A 20,026-nucleotide genomic window follows, 5' to 3' on the forward strand; every position below is an offset into this window, starting at 1 on the left:
AAAATACTTAAATAAAGATTGACAGTTATCGAAAATAACTAGGTATAACAAACTTTTCTACTTTTTGATCGGTTTAGATGTTCGCGATTAAATTTTATTTTAGTCTTTGCACTCTTAGATATCAAAGTACGAAAAAACCCTAGAGGAAGAATAGATTAAGGAATTCATTCGTCAATTAATTTCGATAATTCAAATGTGAAAGTCTTTGGGCAAAACTTACCAGATTCCTTCTCACAGGACATATCTATGAGTACGTTCTCTATAATAAAGGGAAAGGCAAACAATATCATTACTTGCTAAGCTACATGTACAGTAAACACCTGATCTTTATCAGTATTTTCTTTCAATAATGTTCTCTCCAGTCTTCGTAAATTATTTAAAGTGTAGCATTAATGGAGTTTTGAAAATCTTTTTCATGTTCGCATTCGGAGTTTTGTTACTTGCTATTGATGAGTTTATTAAAATGTATTAGAACTGAAACTCGCTCGTCAAAGTGAACTCGGATTCGATGAATAATTGATTAAATGCGTCGGAGGCAAAAAATTCAAATATCCTAACATGCCAAAAATTTTAAATTCATCGTGGCGCATACTTAACCAGAAGGCTATTCGATATCTAATTTATCGTTTGTCAATTTCTGGTGGCGAATAACAAATTTTACACAAATTTTGTTCAGAAAATGTTCTTTTATTCAGTATATTGCAATTTTGATGAATTGGTTCCTCTTTACCAATTCTAATGAGTTTAAAGACCAGAATTGGTTCGACTTCAATGTCTAGACTGACAAAATTACAGGTAGCCTAGAAAATTTGAGTCAAATATATTCCATCATGCGAGGGATATGAAAATAAAAACAGAGTCGTCCCCAGATCATATCCATCGTTTACGTCTTTTTTTTTCCTTCAGAATAATAAAAACATACTCCGTTCCAGTTGAAAAACGTTGAAAGTAGTATCAGAGAGTATATATAAACAAATGATACTGTTGTGTCATTAGGTTTTTAGAGAACGCACTTTTTTCATGTCGGGAAAATGGATTCTCCACATTCGACGTGAAGTCATACAAAGTTGCCAAAAAATAATAATGTATTCACCTCTACATCCGCACATCCAAAAATCTATGTTAAAAAATATTATTAAAGAGATACCTAACTCATATATTCCTATCGAATTAAAATGATATTGTTTTTCCAATGGGTTCTTTAAGTGGGACACTTATTGTAATTACTGATTGTGCCAGGCCCCTCTGGCATTACTTATATAATCAAAACTTCTAGAACATTCAGTTCTCTACTTTTGAGATTTGTCAATTATATGAATTGAACTCTAAACGTATGTAAAAGGAAAACATTTTATTTCTGAAATAAACTCCATATATGACATACACTGTTAGTGAGTCCACTAGAACTTTTTCAGAAAATGACAAATTTTGATATTGACAATATTAACAAACAAAAATTTGTGGATTCATTCAAAATATTTTGTCATTTAATACATTAAGAATGGCTTCGTTTGCTAAAGAAGTTGCTATTTCAACAACAAAAATATGGATAATTCAACTGGAGCAACGGTATATCAACAATATTTTTTGTAATATTTACAACTTCAAATGGTGGAACTAGCAAAATTTATTGACGATTTTCATTATACATGTTATGTGGTTCTTCTAATATAACATACATTATTACTGAATCAACACTGATAATATTATTATTATTTGTATTGTTTTTGATGTTGTTATGTGAATAAATTATGTTGAATCATTAATGATTTCTTGTTGATAAATCAAATAATATTAATGGATCACACAAATATTGCGATATAATGTGAACAAAATATTGTTAAATCTTCAAAAATTTCTTGTTAAATTTTTAAATAATGTCTTTCAGTTATATATGAACTTATGAGATGATGTAAATAAATTGTTGATGTATCATCAATAAATTATTGTAGAAATATTAAATAATATTGTTCACTTTTATTTACAAAAATGAGATGTTGAAAAAAATTATAAAATTGAAGAAACTAAAAGTTAAACTTTCCCTCGGTTATCTTGAAGGCGCGATTTTGTTCCATCCTTTACATAAAAGAGGACGTATGCTTCTCCACTCACAAGCGACTTTGGTGAAATTGGTGACACGTGTTCACTTGAACATAAATAAAACAATCCCATTTAAAATTATCAAATTTATTTCATGAATTTTACAATTTTCAGAAATATAAAAATAATTTTTTTCAGGAGAAAATTCCATCTTCAATGCTATCTGCTATAATTTTTCCAAAATAGATAAACTTCTGTTTAACACTAAATGTTCATAATCACTCCTCCATAATCTGTTGTTCATATTAAGGAAATAGTTCAACTGAGTCGATTTTTTTTATAAAAATCTCATAACATGTATAAAAATTAAACGAATTTAAAATTAGAATTTTTTTATTGGGAACAAACTATTTTGACTATTCACTTGAACTGTTTTCTTATTGTGTATTATTATCAGACACAAGACCTTTCACGAAGTTACCTCATACAGGACCAACAGCCAAAAACAAACGAACTTTACATCACCTGTGACCTGTGACAGCTAGTCACAGACTGTATTATTGTATGGAACTAGATGGAGATCATTCTAAACACTTTATCCGTTGATTGTGTTGTCATTGATATTACTTTCGTTAATTTCCTCAATAAAGTGAGCCACAGCGATTTTTTTGTTTTTTCTTCTTAAATAAAACTTTCAACCTTCAACTTCCCAATAACGAATGAACCAATTTCGAAAAAAATTACAGAAGTAATAGAGAGACAAAAGACCATTCAAATGAGGTATCACTCGACCCCCATGCCATTGAAAAAAAATATGTGGGGTAGTTGGTGACCGCAGGGGGGTGAAGTATCGGGTATGATTTCCATATCAGAACTAGTCCCCCTAGAAATAAAAATTGACGTCCGTTTCTGACTTTTCAAACTTGAACAGTTAACGAATTGGCTGGCGTTTTCCGCGCCTTTTTTGCACAGGTGTTTTGCTTCACATCTTCGTTATTTCCATGTTCGTTATTGAATTATTTTTTTAAATCATAGATTCATTTGATTTAACGACAATGACTTCAAATGATAAGATTGTTCGTACACGAGCATTGCGCTCTACTGCTCTTAGTAATTTCATATTGATTGAAAACTCGTCAAAAAATGTTGGTGACGAGGAGCATGAAAATAAGTTAAAAGTGAGCTTTCGGAAGCTGAAAAAGATAACGAAAGATTTTGAGGAACATCACAATATGCTTATTACGTTGATTGCCAATGAAGCGAATAGGTTAATTACGGACATTAAAATATTTGACGATTTCACTAGGAGGTGTGATTTTGAATTGTTTGAATTTCCTACCGAAGAACAAGAAGAGACAACACTTCCTCATACCTCAAATAGTACTCTGATGCATTCTAATGATGTTTGTTGTTTGCCAAAATTAAAATTGAAAACATTTTCAGGTGACATGACAGAATTTCCTGCCTTTCATCAAATGTTTGTGTCCTCTGTTCATGTCAATCATTCAATTTCTAACGTAGAAAAATTTAATTACTTGATATCTGTTATGAGTGCTGCGGCACTGGAATTGATTGACGACATTCCAGTTACATCTGCTAATTATCAATCGGCTTATAATCTTCTTTTAGAACGATACAACAATAAGCGCAGACATGCTTTTTCTCACTGCAGTAAAATAGAAGCTTGCTCACTGAAAATGCAACTTCTTTGAGAAATTTAATGTTCTCTTTCAAAAAAAAAAAATATTTCTGTGTTGAAAATTATGGGTTTGGACAGACTCGGAAATGTTTTGAACAAAAACATGCCTCAAATGCTATTCCCAAATATGACGATCTTCAATCATTTTTGAAAAAACAATGTATTGCTTTGCAATCTACGGCTGAGACTTCCAGTCAGCTGATTAATTTGCCAAAAAATTGAAATAAATTCATTATTTCTAGTTCATCTCACAAAAAACCCATCAGTTTTGATTCAGTTCGTTATAAATCAGTTTTTCTTGTTCAGTCTCACTGAAAGGACAAATTTTTTTTTGGGTTCAGCTGATCATATTATTTTTATTGTCCAATTTTCAAGTCAAAAGGTCCTAAACAAAGATTTGATATCGCTAAACAAAATAAACCATGCATAAATTGTTTACCTACCAACTTTGTAGTGTTCTTCTACTGGACGATGTGAAGTTTGTAAAAAATCACATAACTTATTACACTTTGAAAATAAATTAAATATAGATTTGAATCGGAATTCGAATTCTCCTGATCCGTCAGGTTCTCGTGCAAATAATGAGGAAATTTCTCAACTTTCTCCAATTATGAGGTACTTTTATCTATACAGAGATGCTCAAAATTAAAGATGATTTCGATCAGTTGCTAACTGTTCGTGCTGTGTTTGATTTTGGAGCGCAAAGCTCTAGCCGATAAATTGGCTTTGAAAAAGTGTAAAATATTCATGTCAATACAGGGGTTGAGGGAAATGTATTTATCTGCTCAGTCAGGGGTCATAGGCTGAAGCCTTCAAAAATGGTAAAAAGTTGAGAGAAAATAATAGTAGGATGAAACCTATTAGAAAAGGAGGAGAAAATGATAAAAATGAAAGGAAAAATAAATTACGGGCGATCTAAATTCGAGAAGTGGAAGGGGGTGAGTTTTGTTTATCTCGATTTCCGGCAACACTTCAAGTCCCATGGAAAAAAGTTAATTGGCAAAGGTGTAGGTAATAAAAAGATCTACAACTTTTGTATTTACAATTTTTTCACATAACCTCAAAATTTATGTGAAAAATTCAAATAACCAAGTTTTTATTTTTGTTTAATTTTTTTAATTTCTACGGAATTTGGTGAAACTTACCTTTTTATGTCCCAAATACACTGTAATTTATTTGATTTAAAATATTCAGTTTTTCACCACATTTTGACTTAATATCAAAAAAGCCTCCTAATTTTCAATCGAAAATTCTCACGTCATAATATCAGCTTTTCTCAAAAAGTCGGTGTGCTTTTTGTTCGTTGAAATCTCTACTTTCTGATAGTGTAAAAAAAATTAACACTACTATAGTTAATGTTCTCAGAAAATAAAAAAAAAATAGTAATCATTATGTACAATTTTGAGCTACCTATTAAAATTAACACTTTAATTACTCATAAAACGTAAGATTCCATGTTACATTCATGAAAGAAAAAAATGCAAATCGAAATATATTACTATAATTAACAAATAAATAAATTAATAAACTTAATATTTAATAAGACATCTACAATATTTTGAGAAGGTTGTAAAATCTTCAAATAATATATGTAGGCGCCTATTTATTGCTGATTTAAAATTATGTATATACCTGAGTGACCTACGGGTAAATGGAAAATGTTGGCCCATTGAATGGAATTTTATAGAGAAGTGGAAAAGAAGCTAGGAGGGTCACAGTCATAAGGGTTTTCCTGTAAACAAGTAGAAGAAGATGCTGATGCTGACATAATCAAGACCTCGAAAGAAATTGCCAGAGATACTGTCATTGTTGTGGGTCAAGATATTGATATGTTGGTCCTTTTAAATCAATTAAATTCAAATAATCATGACATTTATTTTCTCAAACCAGGTTCTGGAAATGTAACAAATCTATTTTTTACGTCTCATAGTTTTAAACATGAATCCTTCATTATTTTTTTTCAAAAACTACACCTGACGATTTGATCTCCATAAACTTTATTTGAAAAATATATCACATGTTTTTCTAGCATAGTAGCTGTTTCATGTGTTTTTACATTAATATTTATATACTACAGGTAACCATAATTGAGACTACCTCGAAAAAATTACCTAAATATCTACCTAAGGTTCAATTAAGATCACCTGAAGCATATTACCTCACATCTACATCAATAATAATTCTTTCTCGGTTTTCAAGAAATCAAGTTCAATAATGGTGATCTATTCAAATCCAGTTGGTCATTCATTGGAATGTTTGAATTTTCAAGTTTATTAATTTCCATTGCTTCCAAATGATTCAGTTTCAAACCTTTATTTTCTGTGTGCAAAATTACGAACTCTTCGTTAGATATGATTTTCTTCTAAAAGATAATTTGAATATGTTAAATTTGTTTTCTTATTTACAAAGCTCGTATGTTTCTGGATTCGATTCCTTAATGTTCTACCCGTTTGACCAATATATACCTTAGGGCACGTTCCACACTTTAATTTATACACTCCTGATTTCTCGAATTTGGATGTTTTGTCTTTATTATTTTTAACTATCTTGAGGTGTGGTTTTTAAAATTACTATGGATCTTCATCAAATTTGGCCAATGTTTTTTATAAGAAAGATGCAAGTAAAGAAGAAAAAAAATGGATTACAATTATTCAAATCTATTTATAAATGTAAAAATGAAAAAATAACACTGAATCAATTATTATTTCAAAATTATCCATTGGCAAAAATTAATTCATCTTTCATTTTGGCAAACCTCCCACCCACAGAAGGAGCAGCAGAACAACATGTAATAGGGCATATTATCAGCTTCTAACTTGGTTGGGTAACGAACTGACAGTAACAGATTGGGGCTGGAAGCAATATCAACGTGTCATTATGCCCAAATTTATAGAAAAGGAATTAATTACGGAAGTATTGCCTATGAATGTGGCTGTGGAAAACGTGGTTTAAAATGCATAAATGCATGCTCAAATTGTTCCAATATGGAAGAAAAAACCTACGAGGAAGTTAATGATTCGGATGAAACTGTGGATGAAGAACCAATGCAGACTGGAAATAATATTGGAGACGAAAAAGCTGATGGTTTTGAAGATTTCGAAGATCATCTAAAATTGAAAAGGTTTGTCGAATATAACGATGAAGAAATGCCACCAAACAACCAAAAACTAATGGATAAGTGATTAAAATCCAAGATAAGGTATTTATAAATAACAAGATTAACGTTTTTAAAAATATTATAATTAATAACGTAATCAGAATGAAGTATCTAAATTCAATAGTACGATTGACGTGTATATTTATATTTTACGAGATTTACTATGACATGAATATAATTAGAATATAGATAATAAATAAACTTTTTAACTGAATAAAATTGTTTCAATCACATTTTTTGATGACATTGTACATAATGATTAAAAAAAAATCTAATTCGAGTTTTTCGATTTTTTGAATTTTCTGAGAGTAATGTTAATTTTTTTATACCATCAGAAAGTAGAGATTTCAACGAACAAAACACACCGACTTTTTGAATAAAGCTGAATTTTGACGCGGGAATTTTCAATTGAAAATTAGGGTTCTTTTTCGATATTAAGTCAAAATAAGGTGAAAAAATTAATATTTTAAGTCAAATAAATTACAGTGTGTTTAGGACATAAAAAGGTAAGTTTTTACCAAATTTCGTAGATTTTTTTAAGATAAAAATAAAGAACCAAAAACTTGGTTATTTGAATTTTTCACATAAATTTTGAGGTTATGTGAAAAAATTGTAAATACAAAAGTTGTAGATTTTTTATTACCTACAACTTTTTTTCCCTTAAAAACTCACCCCCTCCCACTTTCCGAACTCAGATCGCCCGTAATTTATTTTTCCTTGCATTTTCATTATATTCCCCTCCTTTTCTAATGAGTTTCATCCAGCTGTTATTTTTTTTGGTTTCAAAAATTATCGACCCTGGTTTATCATCAGCAACCTGAGTAATGTACTTTGGAAATGATAATTGTAGACAAAATTGGGGATGAACTTCATTTTCAAAATATGATATGCCATTCATTGATAATGTTAAATTAGCTGATCCTAATTTCAATGAAAAATCTTACATAGATTTATTTTTAGGTAATGACAGTTTCCCTTACATTTTGAAAGATGAAAAAGTTTCATTAGGTGAAAATAAACCGGTGCATCTAAATATACTGTATTTGAAATTATTGTTATGGATGAATTGCCTTAAACATCTCCTAAACTTGATACCATAAAAGTTAATTCATTTTTTACTAGATATTAGATAATGTATTACAAAAATTTTGGAAATTAAGGCCGTTTCTTCTGAAGATAGATTTCGTGAGAATTATTTTATTAAAACTACCACCCGCCGCACTGACGGCAAATATGCATTTTCCCTGCCCTTCAAATTAACCAATCTGGATATTGGGAATACAAAAGAGGTTGCTTTACGTCGTTTTCTTTCTTTGGAAAAATGTCTATCTCAGGATGAAAAACTATGTTTGTCATACTCAAATGAATGATCATTTACAAAAGGGTCATCTTACCAAAGTACCACCTCTTCTTGTAATGGATTGACTGATTATTTTTACATCCCTCATCACGTTGTCATTAAAAAAGACTCTTCGACCACTCTTCTCAGAGTTGTTTTCGATGCATCGAGTCATACCACAAATAAACCAGCGTTAAATGATATTTGATGTATGTGGGTTCAAAGTTACAAAATGACTTGCTGTTTTGCCTGAACTTATAAGTGAAAATAGGGTACAATTCCTTTTTGTTACGATTATTTTCACAGCAAAAATTCACCACAGGACTATATTTTAATTTTTATATTTTTGAATACTTTCAGTGAGATGTCTTCAGACAATAAATTATATTATTGATTGATTGATTGATGATCTGTCATAATGTTCATTTTCGTTTCAGGCTTCACAGGAGGGGTTATCCCCCCAGATATTGCACTTTCCCTGACGGTTACAGATCCCCAGGATGTAATCGTCCAAAGAGGTCAAAGTGCTCTCTTCAGTTGTCAAGCCAAATCCACCAAGGGAGATGTAGAGGTGAATAGAATAATAATATTAGAAATGAATTTCTCAAAAAAAAAATCTGCTATATGCTGTAGTATAATACAACATTATATTATATAAATATTATGACAAACCCATAGAGTGGATTCAGAAGACCGATTAAACTATAAAAGAACCGGTATTGCAACACTTTTTTCGACGACGTTTCACCAGCCAAGTTGGTATATCAGCAAATAAACTAAACTAATTCCTAACTGTTGAAGAAATCAATGTTCACTTCATTTGATAGATCTTGTTTTTAATGATGCCTTGAAAATGGTTGTTGAGTAAGTGCGTTATGTTATTGTTAATATATTAAATGTATCGTTTTGATGTTGATGATCAAAATCTGGTTCAGTAGAGTTCACAGTTCGATTTCCTACAAATTACAACAGGTTTTGGGCCCATGTAACGAAATCTAACTAAATGAGAATGTTTTTGAATATTGAAAATATCGTACATCAGTGTCACTGTCATTGAAGTAATTCCCTGCTACTTCGAAATATAGAAGATTCAATTCAGCAACGACGATGGAGAAGATGAAAAACTTCAATATCCAAAAATTCAATGGCCGAAACTTCCAGTTGTGAAAGTATCAGATGGAAATCATATTCAAAGTTGAAGGACTGTCAACTCTATTCACCAATAAAACTCAACGCCCCGACAAAAATTCGGATCCCAAAGTAATGAAAGAATGGAAAGAAATAAATGCTCGAGGTATGCTTCTGATATCAGTTTCAATAAAATTTGATCAACTGCAAACAATTATGACATGCAAACAGCTCCCTCAATGTAATCAAGATTGAAATTAATCTGCGAACAACGATCAGCAATCAATAAAGGAACACTCAAGCAGAAGTTTTTCAACTACCAAATGACCAGTATGATAGTATAGCTTACCTCCTAAATATAAACCATTTATCGCAGCTTGGGGTTCATTTGAAGAAAACAAGTAGACATTCAACAATCCCGCCGCAAGATTACTAAAAGAAGAATTACGTCTGACCCAAAATGATGCCTGCCTTTCCTGCCGTCAACATGGTTCTAGTTCTCAAACAAGAATGAATTCTGTGGAAAAGCATCAATTCAGAAAGAAATCAATTCTATGTTGTTGCTATTGTCGAAAAAAGGTCATATAAAGGCAGAATGTCGAAAACGGTTGTCAGAAATAAGCAGATGCGGGGAGAATGAACAAGATCAGAAATTCCAAGCGTTCGGTGCAGAAGAAAGAAATATATGCATAGAGGGTTATGAAGATGTTTGGCTTCGCAGCTTCTAAACATACGACTCTTCATCGTGAATGGTTTACCAATCTTCACTATTTACCTTATCCAAAATCCAAACTGGTGTGATAACTCAGTAATAATTGCTGAAGGCGTGGGTTTCATTGAAGTTTATGCAGTTGCAAACCTTGGACTTATTCCAGGTTCGAAGATCTGTTTTGCGATTCATGCCAATATGGTAAACAGGAAAGAAATCAATTCAAAGAAAATCCGCATCAACGCCGTTACAATCCAGGTGAATCCATTCATTCGGGTGTATGCGGAAAAATGTTGTCAACTTCAGTTGGTGGAGCAAAAATATTTCCTTTTATTGAAGGATGATTGCACCTCGTGTCGTCAAGTAAATTTCATCAGACACAAATTGGATGTATTTTCAAAGTTTGTACAGTTCGAGAAACTAGTAAAACGGCAGACTGGTAATACTATCAAAATATTTCGAACCGACAATGGGACAGAATATGTAAATCACCAATTCGATGACTACTTCAAGAAAATAGGCATTATTCATGAAATCAGTGCACCATATACCCCAGAACAAAATGGTAAAGCCGAAAGAGATCTCGGAACTATTGTCAACAGTGGTTGAGCTATGCTGAACAAGACATCTTTACCAGGAACATTATGGACCGAGGCAGTAAACACAGCGGTATATATTCTCAATAGAAAACCATGTAAACCAGATAAAGAGCGAACACCATTCGAGAAATAAACAGACAAACAGCTTAAACTGAATCACTTGAAGAAATTTGGCAGTGAAGCATTCTCTCATGTACCGAAACTGTTGAATAACTAAACTAGAGAATAATTCGAAGAAGTTGATTTTTGTCGGATATGAAGATACCAGTTCAAACTATCGTCTATTTGACCCAATAACAAAGAAAATATCAGTGACGCGAAACGTGATTATCAACGATATTACCAAAAATTCGTCCGCGTCAGATTAATGTAGGGTGAGTTAATTACATGCTAAAAAGTGTATATTCCAGTAATCTGACAATTTGAGAGTGACGTAAAGAAAGGGGAGGGCAGCAAAGTTGTAAAAAAATAAAGTAATTTCGACATTCTTTAGCGTAGATAATTTTTTTTTATTTTGAAGGAAATAATTCAAAGATAACAAAAAATATATAATCTGACGATTTCTGCAAGCCAAAATAACAAAAACTCGTCGATAAAGTTTAATGCGTGCAGCTGTGCGATACCTATATTTCCCTCTCGAGTTTCTAATCCTCTTTCACTTTTTCTCTATCTATTACTCTCTCACTCAATCCCCACTCTGAATTCTGTTGCCATGACGCAATCACAGCTGATCACAGAGACGCGTTCGTGATGAAGATGATGATTAATTAATCAATTGATTATAAACAATTTTTTTATAAATACAAGTATTCTACTTAAAAAACATAGGTACACTTATTTATTTGCATGCTATTTTCTGAACTTTTCAATTGATTCAATGATTTAAACATTTTTTTTTGTCAGATTAGGCAAATCCCTCTAGATAATCGTCAAATTATGAGACGGCACGTCTAGAACATAAAGATGAACGATATATATCTTAATCTGATGCGCTTGAGTATTTCAAAATGATGAATTTTTTTTGCACATTATAATAATGGCCGCGAGTTTGCGTCAGATCGAAATCGTCAGATTATTGAGTGAGAGCTTTTTTTTTTGTTGCACTTAACACCCCCTTAGAATTTCACTAGTTCGGACTTCCATTGTCTATTATATAAAATGATTTGAAATCCCTGAAACAAGTAAAAAAGAATAATTAAAAAGAGAATAGTTGAAAATAACAATTATATTAAGCAACAATAAACCTGAAATGAAATGATAGTGAAATAACCTACAAGTAAAAATATAATAATTGAATAAATAAAAATTAAAGGAATGCAAAAAGAAAATAATCGCCAAATCGGTCATCTCTCACGGAATCAGTGAAGCGGAAAATGGAAAGTAGAGGAAGTGAAAGTATTTCAACGACCTATAAAATAGTCATCTCTCGGAGGAATCAGTCCAGTCATCACCAGAAGACGATTGTAGATACCAACAATCGAAACGTCGTGAACTAACGTGACTTGGAATCTCTACACTTTTTTATTTTTTTATTTTTTATTATTTTCTTTTTGCATTCCTTTAATTTTTATTTATTCAATTATTATATTTTTACTTGTAGGTTATTTCACTATCATTTCATTTCAGGTTTATTGTTGCTTAATATAATTGTTATTTTCAACTATTCTCTTTTTAATTATTCTTTTTTACTTGTTTCAGGGATTTCAAATCATTTTATATAATAGACAATGGAAGTCCGAACTAGTGAAATTCATCACGAAACATTGTCAATCACCTTCAAACAAACCCCCTTAGAAAATCTGACGCGCTCGATTAAATTTTATTCTTTTCACTTTTAACCCTTACGTACAACCACTCGCATCATGCAAACGATCAGATTAACATACGAACATTATTAAAAATACGTAGGACATTGATGCTATCAATATCTGACGCGCTCGAGTATGTCCACGCAACAGTATTTTTTTACATATTTAAAAATCGATAGCCGCTTACCCCACCGATGAAAAAGTATATATTATATAACTTTTTTTTTCTTATCATCTAAGCTTTGCAACCTAATATGTTTCTATGACGCTCGAGTAAATCCCCATTTTGCATCGTGGGTTCCCTACTACTACTGATAATGAAGTAACACATCCAGTTGTTGAATACCTAGTGCCCTTTTGGGTATCAAAATACGTTTCACTGTTTTCCAGTGCTGGTTTCTTGAATTTTCCAAATATCTGCTCACTGAGAATGATATATCTGGACGAGTTACAACAACTAAAAACATGAAACATCCTATAGCTTCTATGTACGGAATATTTTTAATATATTCTTTTTATTTTTCATTTTGGGGGCTTTGAGCTGCATTCAGAATAACATTTGGATCGGCTGGTATTGTATTCGATTTACATTCTGACATTTGAAAATTTTCTAAACATCGCTGTACGAATCTTTTTTGACTGATGAATATTTGTTTTTTGCTTCTATTCCGACTTATTTCCACACCAACAAAGAATTTCTAAAATTACGATAACATTCAATGATTTAGACACACATGACAGCAGATATGGCAAGAAAAATATAGTAACCATTGATTTCACTATAAAATACACGTCTATCTGTTTCAAAATATTTGAAAGGAAATGATGTCGGAAACGTTACAAATTTTGAGTTCCGACAATGGGAAGACTGTTTCAGACCGTATAGACTGTTATTCAGTTTACACACTAATGAATTATCTTCAGATTGAAAACCTTTTAGTGGAATCACGAAATTTTTTTTATCTAAATATCCATTAACAAAAGCACTTTTAATGTCAAATTGTCGAATTTCCATGTCCAGTGTAGCTCATATGGCCAGAATTATTCTTAAGGAGTCATATCCAACTACTGGTGAAAAAGTTTCAGAGAAATGAACGCCAGCTACTTGGAGTACCTTTTTGCACACAGTCTTGCCTTAAAATAGTTCCATCGGGCTTGCATTTTACTGTGAAAACCCACTTGCATCCTATCGGTTTTCTATTATTGGGTAATGAAACTAAATCCCAAGTGTTATTTTTCTTCAAGCACTCCATTTCTTCAATCATTGCTGTCTCCAAGCGATCTTTTTCGTTGCTTGTTACCGCTTCTCGATATGTTTGAGGTTCTATAACTGCTGCACAAGCAATTACGAAATCTTCATAATGGTATGGTTGATTTATACTACATCGATCTTGAAGTTGTCTTTCAATCTCTTTATCCCTTGAATGTGTTTCTTGGGTACTCATTTCGATTTCTCGTTGGATCAAGTTCAGTTTTGGTTTAGACGAAGAATCCGACAGAGTTGTGTCTCGTATTTCAGGATATTGAAGGCATACAAAGAAAATTATATGAAATATATTTATCATCCCCAATCATGGACGAATTTTTGGTAATATCGTTGATAATCACGTTTCGCGTCACTGATTTTTTCTTTGTTATTGGGTCAAATAGACGATAGTTTGAACTGGTATCTTCATATCCGACAAAAATCAACTTCTTCGAATTATTCTCTAGTTTAGTTATTCAACAGTTTCGGTACATGAGAGAATGCTTCACTGCCAAATTTCTTCAAGTGATTCAGTTTAAGCTGTTTGTCTGTTTATTTCTCGAATGGTGTTCGCTCTTTATCTGGTTTACATGGTTTTCTATTAAGAATATATACCGCTGTGTTTACTGCCTCGGTCCATAATGTTCCTGGTAAAGATGTCTTGTTCAGCATAGCTCAACCACTGTTGACAATAGTTCCGAGATCTCTTTCGGCTTTACCATTTTGTTCTGGGGTATATGGTGCACTGATTTCATGAATAATGCCTATTTTCTTGAAGTAGTCATCGAATTGGTGATTTACATATTCTGTCCCATTGTCGGTTCGAAATATTTTGATAGTATTACCAGTCTGCCGTTTTACTAGTTTCTCGAACTGTACAAACTTTGAAAATACATCCAATTTGTGTCTGATGAAATTTACTTGACGACACGAGGTGCAATCATCCTTCAATAAAAGGAAATATTTTTGCTCCACCAACTGAAGTTGACAACATTTTTCCGCATACACCCGAATGAATGGATTCACCTGGATTGTAACGGCGTTGATGCGGATTTTCTTTGAATTGATTTCTTTCCTGTTTACCATATTGGCATGAATCGCAAAACAGATCTTCGAACCTGGAATAAGTCCAAGGTTTGCAACTGCATAAACTTCAATGAAACCCACGCCTTCAGCAATTATTACTGAGTTATCACACCAGTTTGGATTTTGGATAAGGTAAATAGTGAAGATTGGTAAACCATTCACGATGAAGAGTCGTATGTTTAGAAGCTGCGAAGTCTGCAAGCCAAACATCTTCATAACCCTCTATGCATATATTTCTTTCTTCTGCACCGAACGCTTGGAATTTCTGATCTTGTTCATTCTCCCCGCATCTGCTTATTTCTGACAACCGTTTTCGACATTCTGCCTTTATATGACCTTTTTTTGACGATAGCAACAACATAGAATTGATTTCTTTCTGAATTGATGCTTTTTCACATAATTCATTCTTGTTTGAGAACTAGAACCATGTTGACGGCAGGAAAGGCAGGCATTATTTTGGATCAGACATAATTCTTCTTTTAGTAATCTTGCGGCGAGATTGTTGAATGTCTACTTGTTTTCTTCAAATGAACCCCAAGCTGCGATAAATGGTTCATATTTAGGAGGTAAGCTACCGAGAACTTTAACGATTCTATCAATATCTTTAACTTCTTCTCCAACGTCACGAAGAGCTTGTGGCATTGGCTAGATTTTACTGATATGTTGGGCGATACTATCATAATGGTCATTTGGTAGTTGAAAAACTTCTGCTTGAGTGTTCTTTTATTGATTGCTGATCGTTGTTCGCAGATTAATTTCAATCTTGATTACATTGAGGAAGCTGTTTGCATGTCATAATTGTTTGCAGTTGATCAAATTTTATTGAAACTGATATCAGAAGCATACCTCGAGCATTTATTTCTATCCATTCTTTCATTACTTTGGGATCCGAATTTTTGTCGGGGCGTTGAGTTTTATTGGTGAATAGAGTTGACAGTCCTTCAACTTTGAATATGATTTCCATCTGATACTTTCACAACTGGAAGTTTCGGCCATTGAATTTTTGGATATTGAAGTTTTTCATCTTCTCCATCGTCGTTGCTGAATTGAATCTTCTATATTTCGAAGTAGCAGGGAATTACTTCAATGACAGTGACACTGATGTACGATATTTTCAATATTATTATCAGCAGAACATGTAGAAAGTTCAATGAAATGTATCCGAATCTACCGCCAATGAACCTCAAGAAATTTATACGAATTCAGAACAATTTCAATGCATTTGGATCAACTTTAAAAGCACCAAGAAACTTGCCTCGACCCGTAACTTTCGAAGACAACCAGATTAATGTCTTAGCATATTTTCACGCATTTCCCGAGTCATCGATAAGAAGTGCTGAAGAAGATTTGGGTATAAAATATTCATCGGTTCAAAGAATCTTGCGAAGACATAAAATGCATGATTATAAATTCACCAAAATTCAAGCAATGAAGCCTCAAGATCCTCAACAGAGAGTAGAATTTTGTGAAATGTTGTTGACACGCATTCAAGAAGATCCACTTTTTTTAAATAAAATTATTTGGACTGATAAATCGAAATTTTCGAGAGAAGGGATTTTCAATAGAAAAAATCGTCATTATTGGTCCAGTGAAAATCCTCACGTCACAAAAGAAGCCGGATTTCAAGAAAAATTTAGTTTTAATGTCTTCTGCATGTTGATGGACAACAAATTGAGGTACGTGATATACAAGGAGTCATTAACATCCAGAAGCTACCTGAATATTTTGGAGAATACTGTAGACAGTTTCGTGGATAATCTGCCACTCGAAGATTATCGAAACTGTTGGTACCAACTAGACGGAGCTCCTGCACATTGCACAAGAGAAGTGAGCGCAGAACTGGATAGACTATTTGACGATCGGTGGATGAGGCGCTTGGGACCATGGAATTGGCCAGCGAGATCACCCGATCTTAATCCATTAGATTTTTATTTGTGGGGAATGTTTAAAGAAAAAGTTTACAAAATACCCGTGCGTTCGAGAGATGAATTGTTAGAAAGGATTGCCCAAACATTTGAAGATTTGGATCCCAATGAAATCAGATCTGCCACCACGAAAGCAGTCAACACCCGCATTTTAAAGTGCTTGGAAGTGAACGGCCAGCGATTCGAACATATTTTGAAATATTCCACATGATTGTTTTACTTTTTTATAATTATTCATATCAATATTTCCAATTTCAAGTTTCTTGGTGCTTTTTTAAAGTTTATCCAAACATATTGAAATTGTTCTGAATTCGTATAAATTTCTTGAGGTTCATTGGCGGTAGATTCGGATACATTTCATTGAACTTTCTACATGTTCTGCTGATAATTTTGTCACACTGTCCAAAAATAATAAACAAATTCATAAGAACTTCGTTTGAATAGTTTTGTTCCATCGTTTTGAAGGTATTTGCAACTTCTGAAGTGACGAAAATGTCGATATTATTAGGAGAATGTCACAACGCTACTGTCAAATAGTAATCATGGCCTGCTTACCAAATACCGAATGGAAATACCATTCTGAAGGGACATTTTCACAAATAAATGTTCATAAGTCCGAAACTTGACTAGTTAGGTATAGGTATGGTATACATAGAAAGGAAGCAAATTTCAGCAGCTTTCCGAATTTTCAATAATATACAGGGTGTTCCATTTAAAATAATCAAATTTCAGCAACTTTTTCAAGCAAACGAAAAAACTGTATTTTTTACCACCCTGTATTGAAGTAACGGAGATTAGGCTGACGTGTGGGAAGTGTCCAAGTATCACCTAACTCCAAACCAAACTTCGATATCATAGTACTTCTTAACTAAAAGATATCGGCATTTTTAGAAGTCATGATTTTCGAAGAAAAAAATTGAAATTAATTTTTATTTCGAAAACGGTAACAGATAGGTATAGGAAAATATCAAGAAAAGTTGTCGGGCAATTGTTGGAGATTCCAAAAATAATATTATATACAGAGTGTTCCATTTGAAAAATCAAAGTTGCTACTGCTTTCTAATAGAAGCGGCAACACCGCATTGTCGAAAATATTTTAGTTGGCTAGAGAATGTCCGAATATGCCCTCCATTAAATTTTCAAAGTGATTCGTTGTCTGGTTCACCAGAAACGTCTAATGTGCCATACAGCGTGAATCAGCCTGTATAAGGCCGCCCGTGAAGGATATAGGATCAGATTAGTAAAAAAAATTGATCATCCGAAGCAGAAAATCAGTTGGCAGATATTTCAACCAAACCCTTACGATGAGAAAAATTTTCAAGCAATCGACAAGGTCTTTGGATAACTTTTCCGAAGTGAACACAGAGTGGGAGTATTGAACAAACCCATGTTCTCATTTGATAGATCTTGTTTTTAATGATTCCTAGATACTCGTTAGGACAACAAGATGATTGTCCGGAATTCTTGGGGATTTTGTTGAATACTCTTCGTGAGCAGGAAAACAGCAGAATCAATACTCCTGACCTCTCTAGATTGAATGATTCCGTGCAGTCTATTCGTCTCGTGTCTGTAGATTTTTTGATGGAAAAATTCTCAGTTGTTTACTTTAGTACATGTTCAAGAGGTAGCAAAAACGTATATGACTTTCTGGAACTTCAACAAGTGTATCCTAATACGACTGATAACCAGTCCGTGCAAAGCTTATTGTTGAATCATTTGAAAATAGAACTTTCAACGGGTGATTATCAACTGGATTGCCAAATATGTGCTAAATTAAGTGACTATTATAAGGCACCAGTCAATCTAATAATAACATTGATGGTCTTCAAACATGACTCAACCTCTGACGGAAGCACCAAACTCTTACGAAGGTTCGAAATAGATGAACACTTCAATCTAGCAGGTGTTGAATCTGGTCATTATTACGCATTGGTCAAAGACGAAACGAAACGGTTTAAGTTTGACGATAGTCGTGTTACTAAATATTCTGGCGATATCTTGAATTTATTGGAGCCTCTGCCGGGTTCCTGCAGTTGAAAAAGCAAATGCCCCACTGAAATCAATCAAGTCGCCCCACAGACCGCCAATTAGTTTTTGGCTGTTGTTGTTTCATAATTTGTATTACTTTATATTTAAATAATAAATGATTGTTTGGAAATGGTTGTTGATTAAGTGCCTTATGTTATTGTCAATATATTAAATGCATCGTTTTGATTTTGATGATTAAAACCTGGTTCAGTAGAGTTTACAGTTCGATTTCCTACAAATTACAACACTAACTTTGCCTTTTTTTTAGGTATACACTTTCTCTTTCAGCCATACATTAATGATTTCGTGTATACAAATGGGCGAAAAAGTTCCGCTAATTTTCAACAATTGATTCATATAAAAGTAAACCATTAACTGTTGAGACTTTTGTTATTGGTCATAGATCTTATGCCACATTGATCCCACATGTTCTTTGAAACAAATTTTGATAGCTAGTTCATTCTGACCATTCTTTTTTTGTCACCGACTTTGAAGTTTTTATCATCTTGTCTTCAGGGTTACCTATTATATCCCTACTTCCCTATTAATATTATAAATGCCACTGTAATAATAGGGGAGCCCAAGCGGGGATTTCGGGATTTACTAAAGCGCGGCAGATTAATATACCTTGTACCCGGATCATCAGAAATTCTCGAGCGCGTCAGATTAAGTTAGGATGAGTTAATTACCTGCTAAAAAGTGTATATTCCAGTAATCTGACAATTTGAGAGTGACATAAAGAAAGGGGAGGGCCGGAAAGTTGTAAAAAATAACGTCAATTCGACATTCTCGAGCGTAGCTAATTTTTTTTCATTTTGAAGGAAATAATTCAAAGATAACGAAAAATAGATAATCTGACGATTTCCGTAAGTTGAAGTAACAAAAATTCGTCGATAAAGTTAAATGCGTGCAGCTGTGCGATACCTATATTTCCCTCTGCGAGTTTCTATTCCTTTTTCTCTATCTATTACTCTCTCACTCCGTCCCCAATCTGAATTCTGTTGCCATGACGCCATCACAGCTGATCACAGAGACTCGTTCGTGATGAAGATGAAGATGATGATTAATTAATCAATTAATTGTTGGATGTAGCCGTTACTACGTGGTAGGAAATCATAATGAAAAAAAGATAAATGAAACCTTCTATGTTTTTTACCACTTTTATTTGTGACTAACGTTACTGTAGTTTCGTCCTATAAGGACATTTTCAAACTTATACAACATAGAGTAGCGAAAACTACTCAACCGATTATCATGAAATT

General features: G+C 32.9%; 1 protein-coding gene across 3 annotated transcripts in view; it reads left to right on the plus strand.

Annotated features, from left to right (window-relative positions):
* The window catches only part of LOC111505699 (protogenin), a 126,280-nt gene that overhangs the window by 40,983 nt on the left and 65,271 nt on the right, over positions 1 to 20,026 (plus strand). For all 3 annotated transcript variants that reach the window (XM_074185918.1, XM_074185924.1, XM_074185913.1), the window contains one exon: positions 8,673 to 8,806. In XM_074185918.1, the coding sequence (XP_074042019.1) occupies positions 8,673 to 8,806 (134 nt within the window). The remainder of the gene's footprint in view (positions 1 to 8,672; positions 8,807 to 20,026) is intronic.

This window comes from Leptinotarsa decemlineata, unplaced genomic scaffold, assembly GCF_025532065.1.
Source record: "Leptinotarsa decemlineata unplaced genomic scaffold, Ldec_3_MD MMD2_P_RNA_scaffold_2, whole genome shotgun sequence".
NCBI classification, from domain to species: Eukaryota; Metazoa; Arthropoda; class Insecta; order Coleoptera; family Chrysomelidae; genus Leptinotarsa; species Leptinotarsa decemlineata.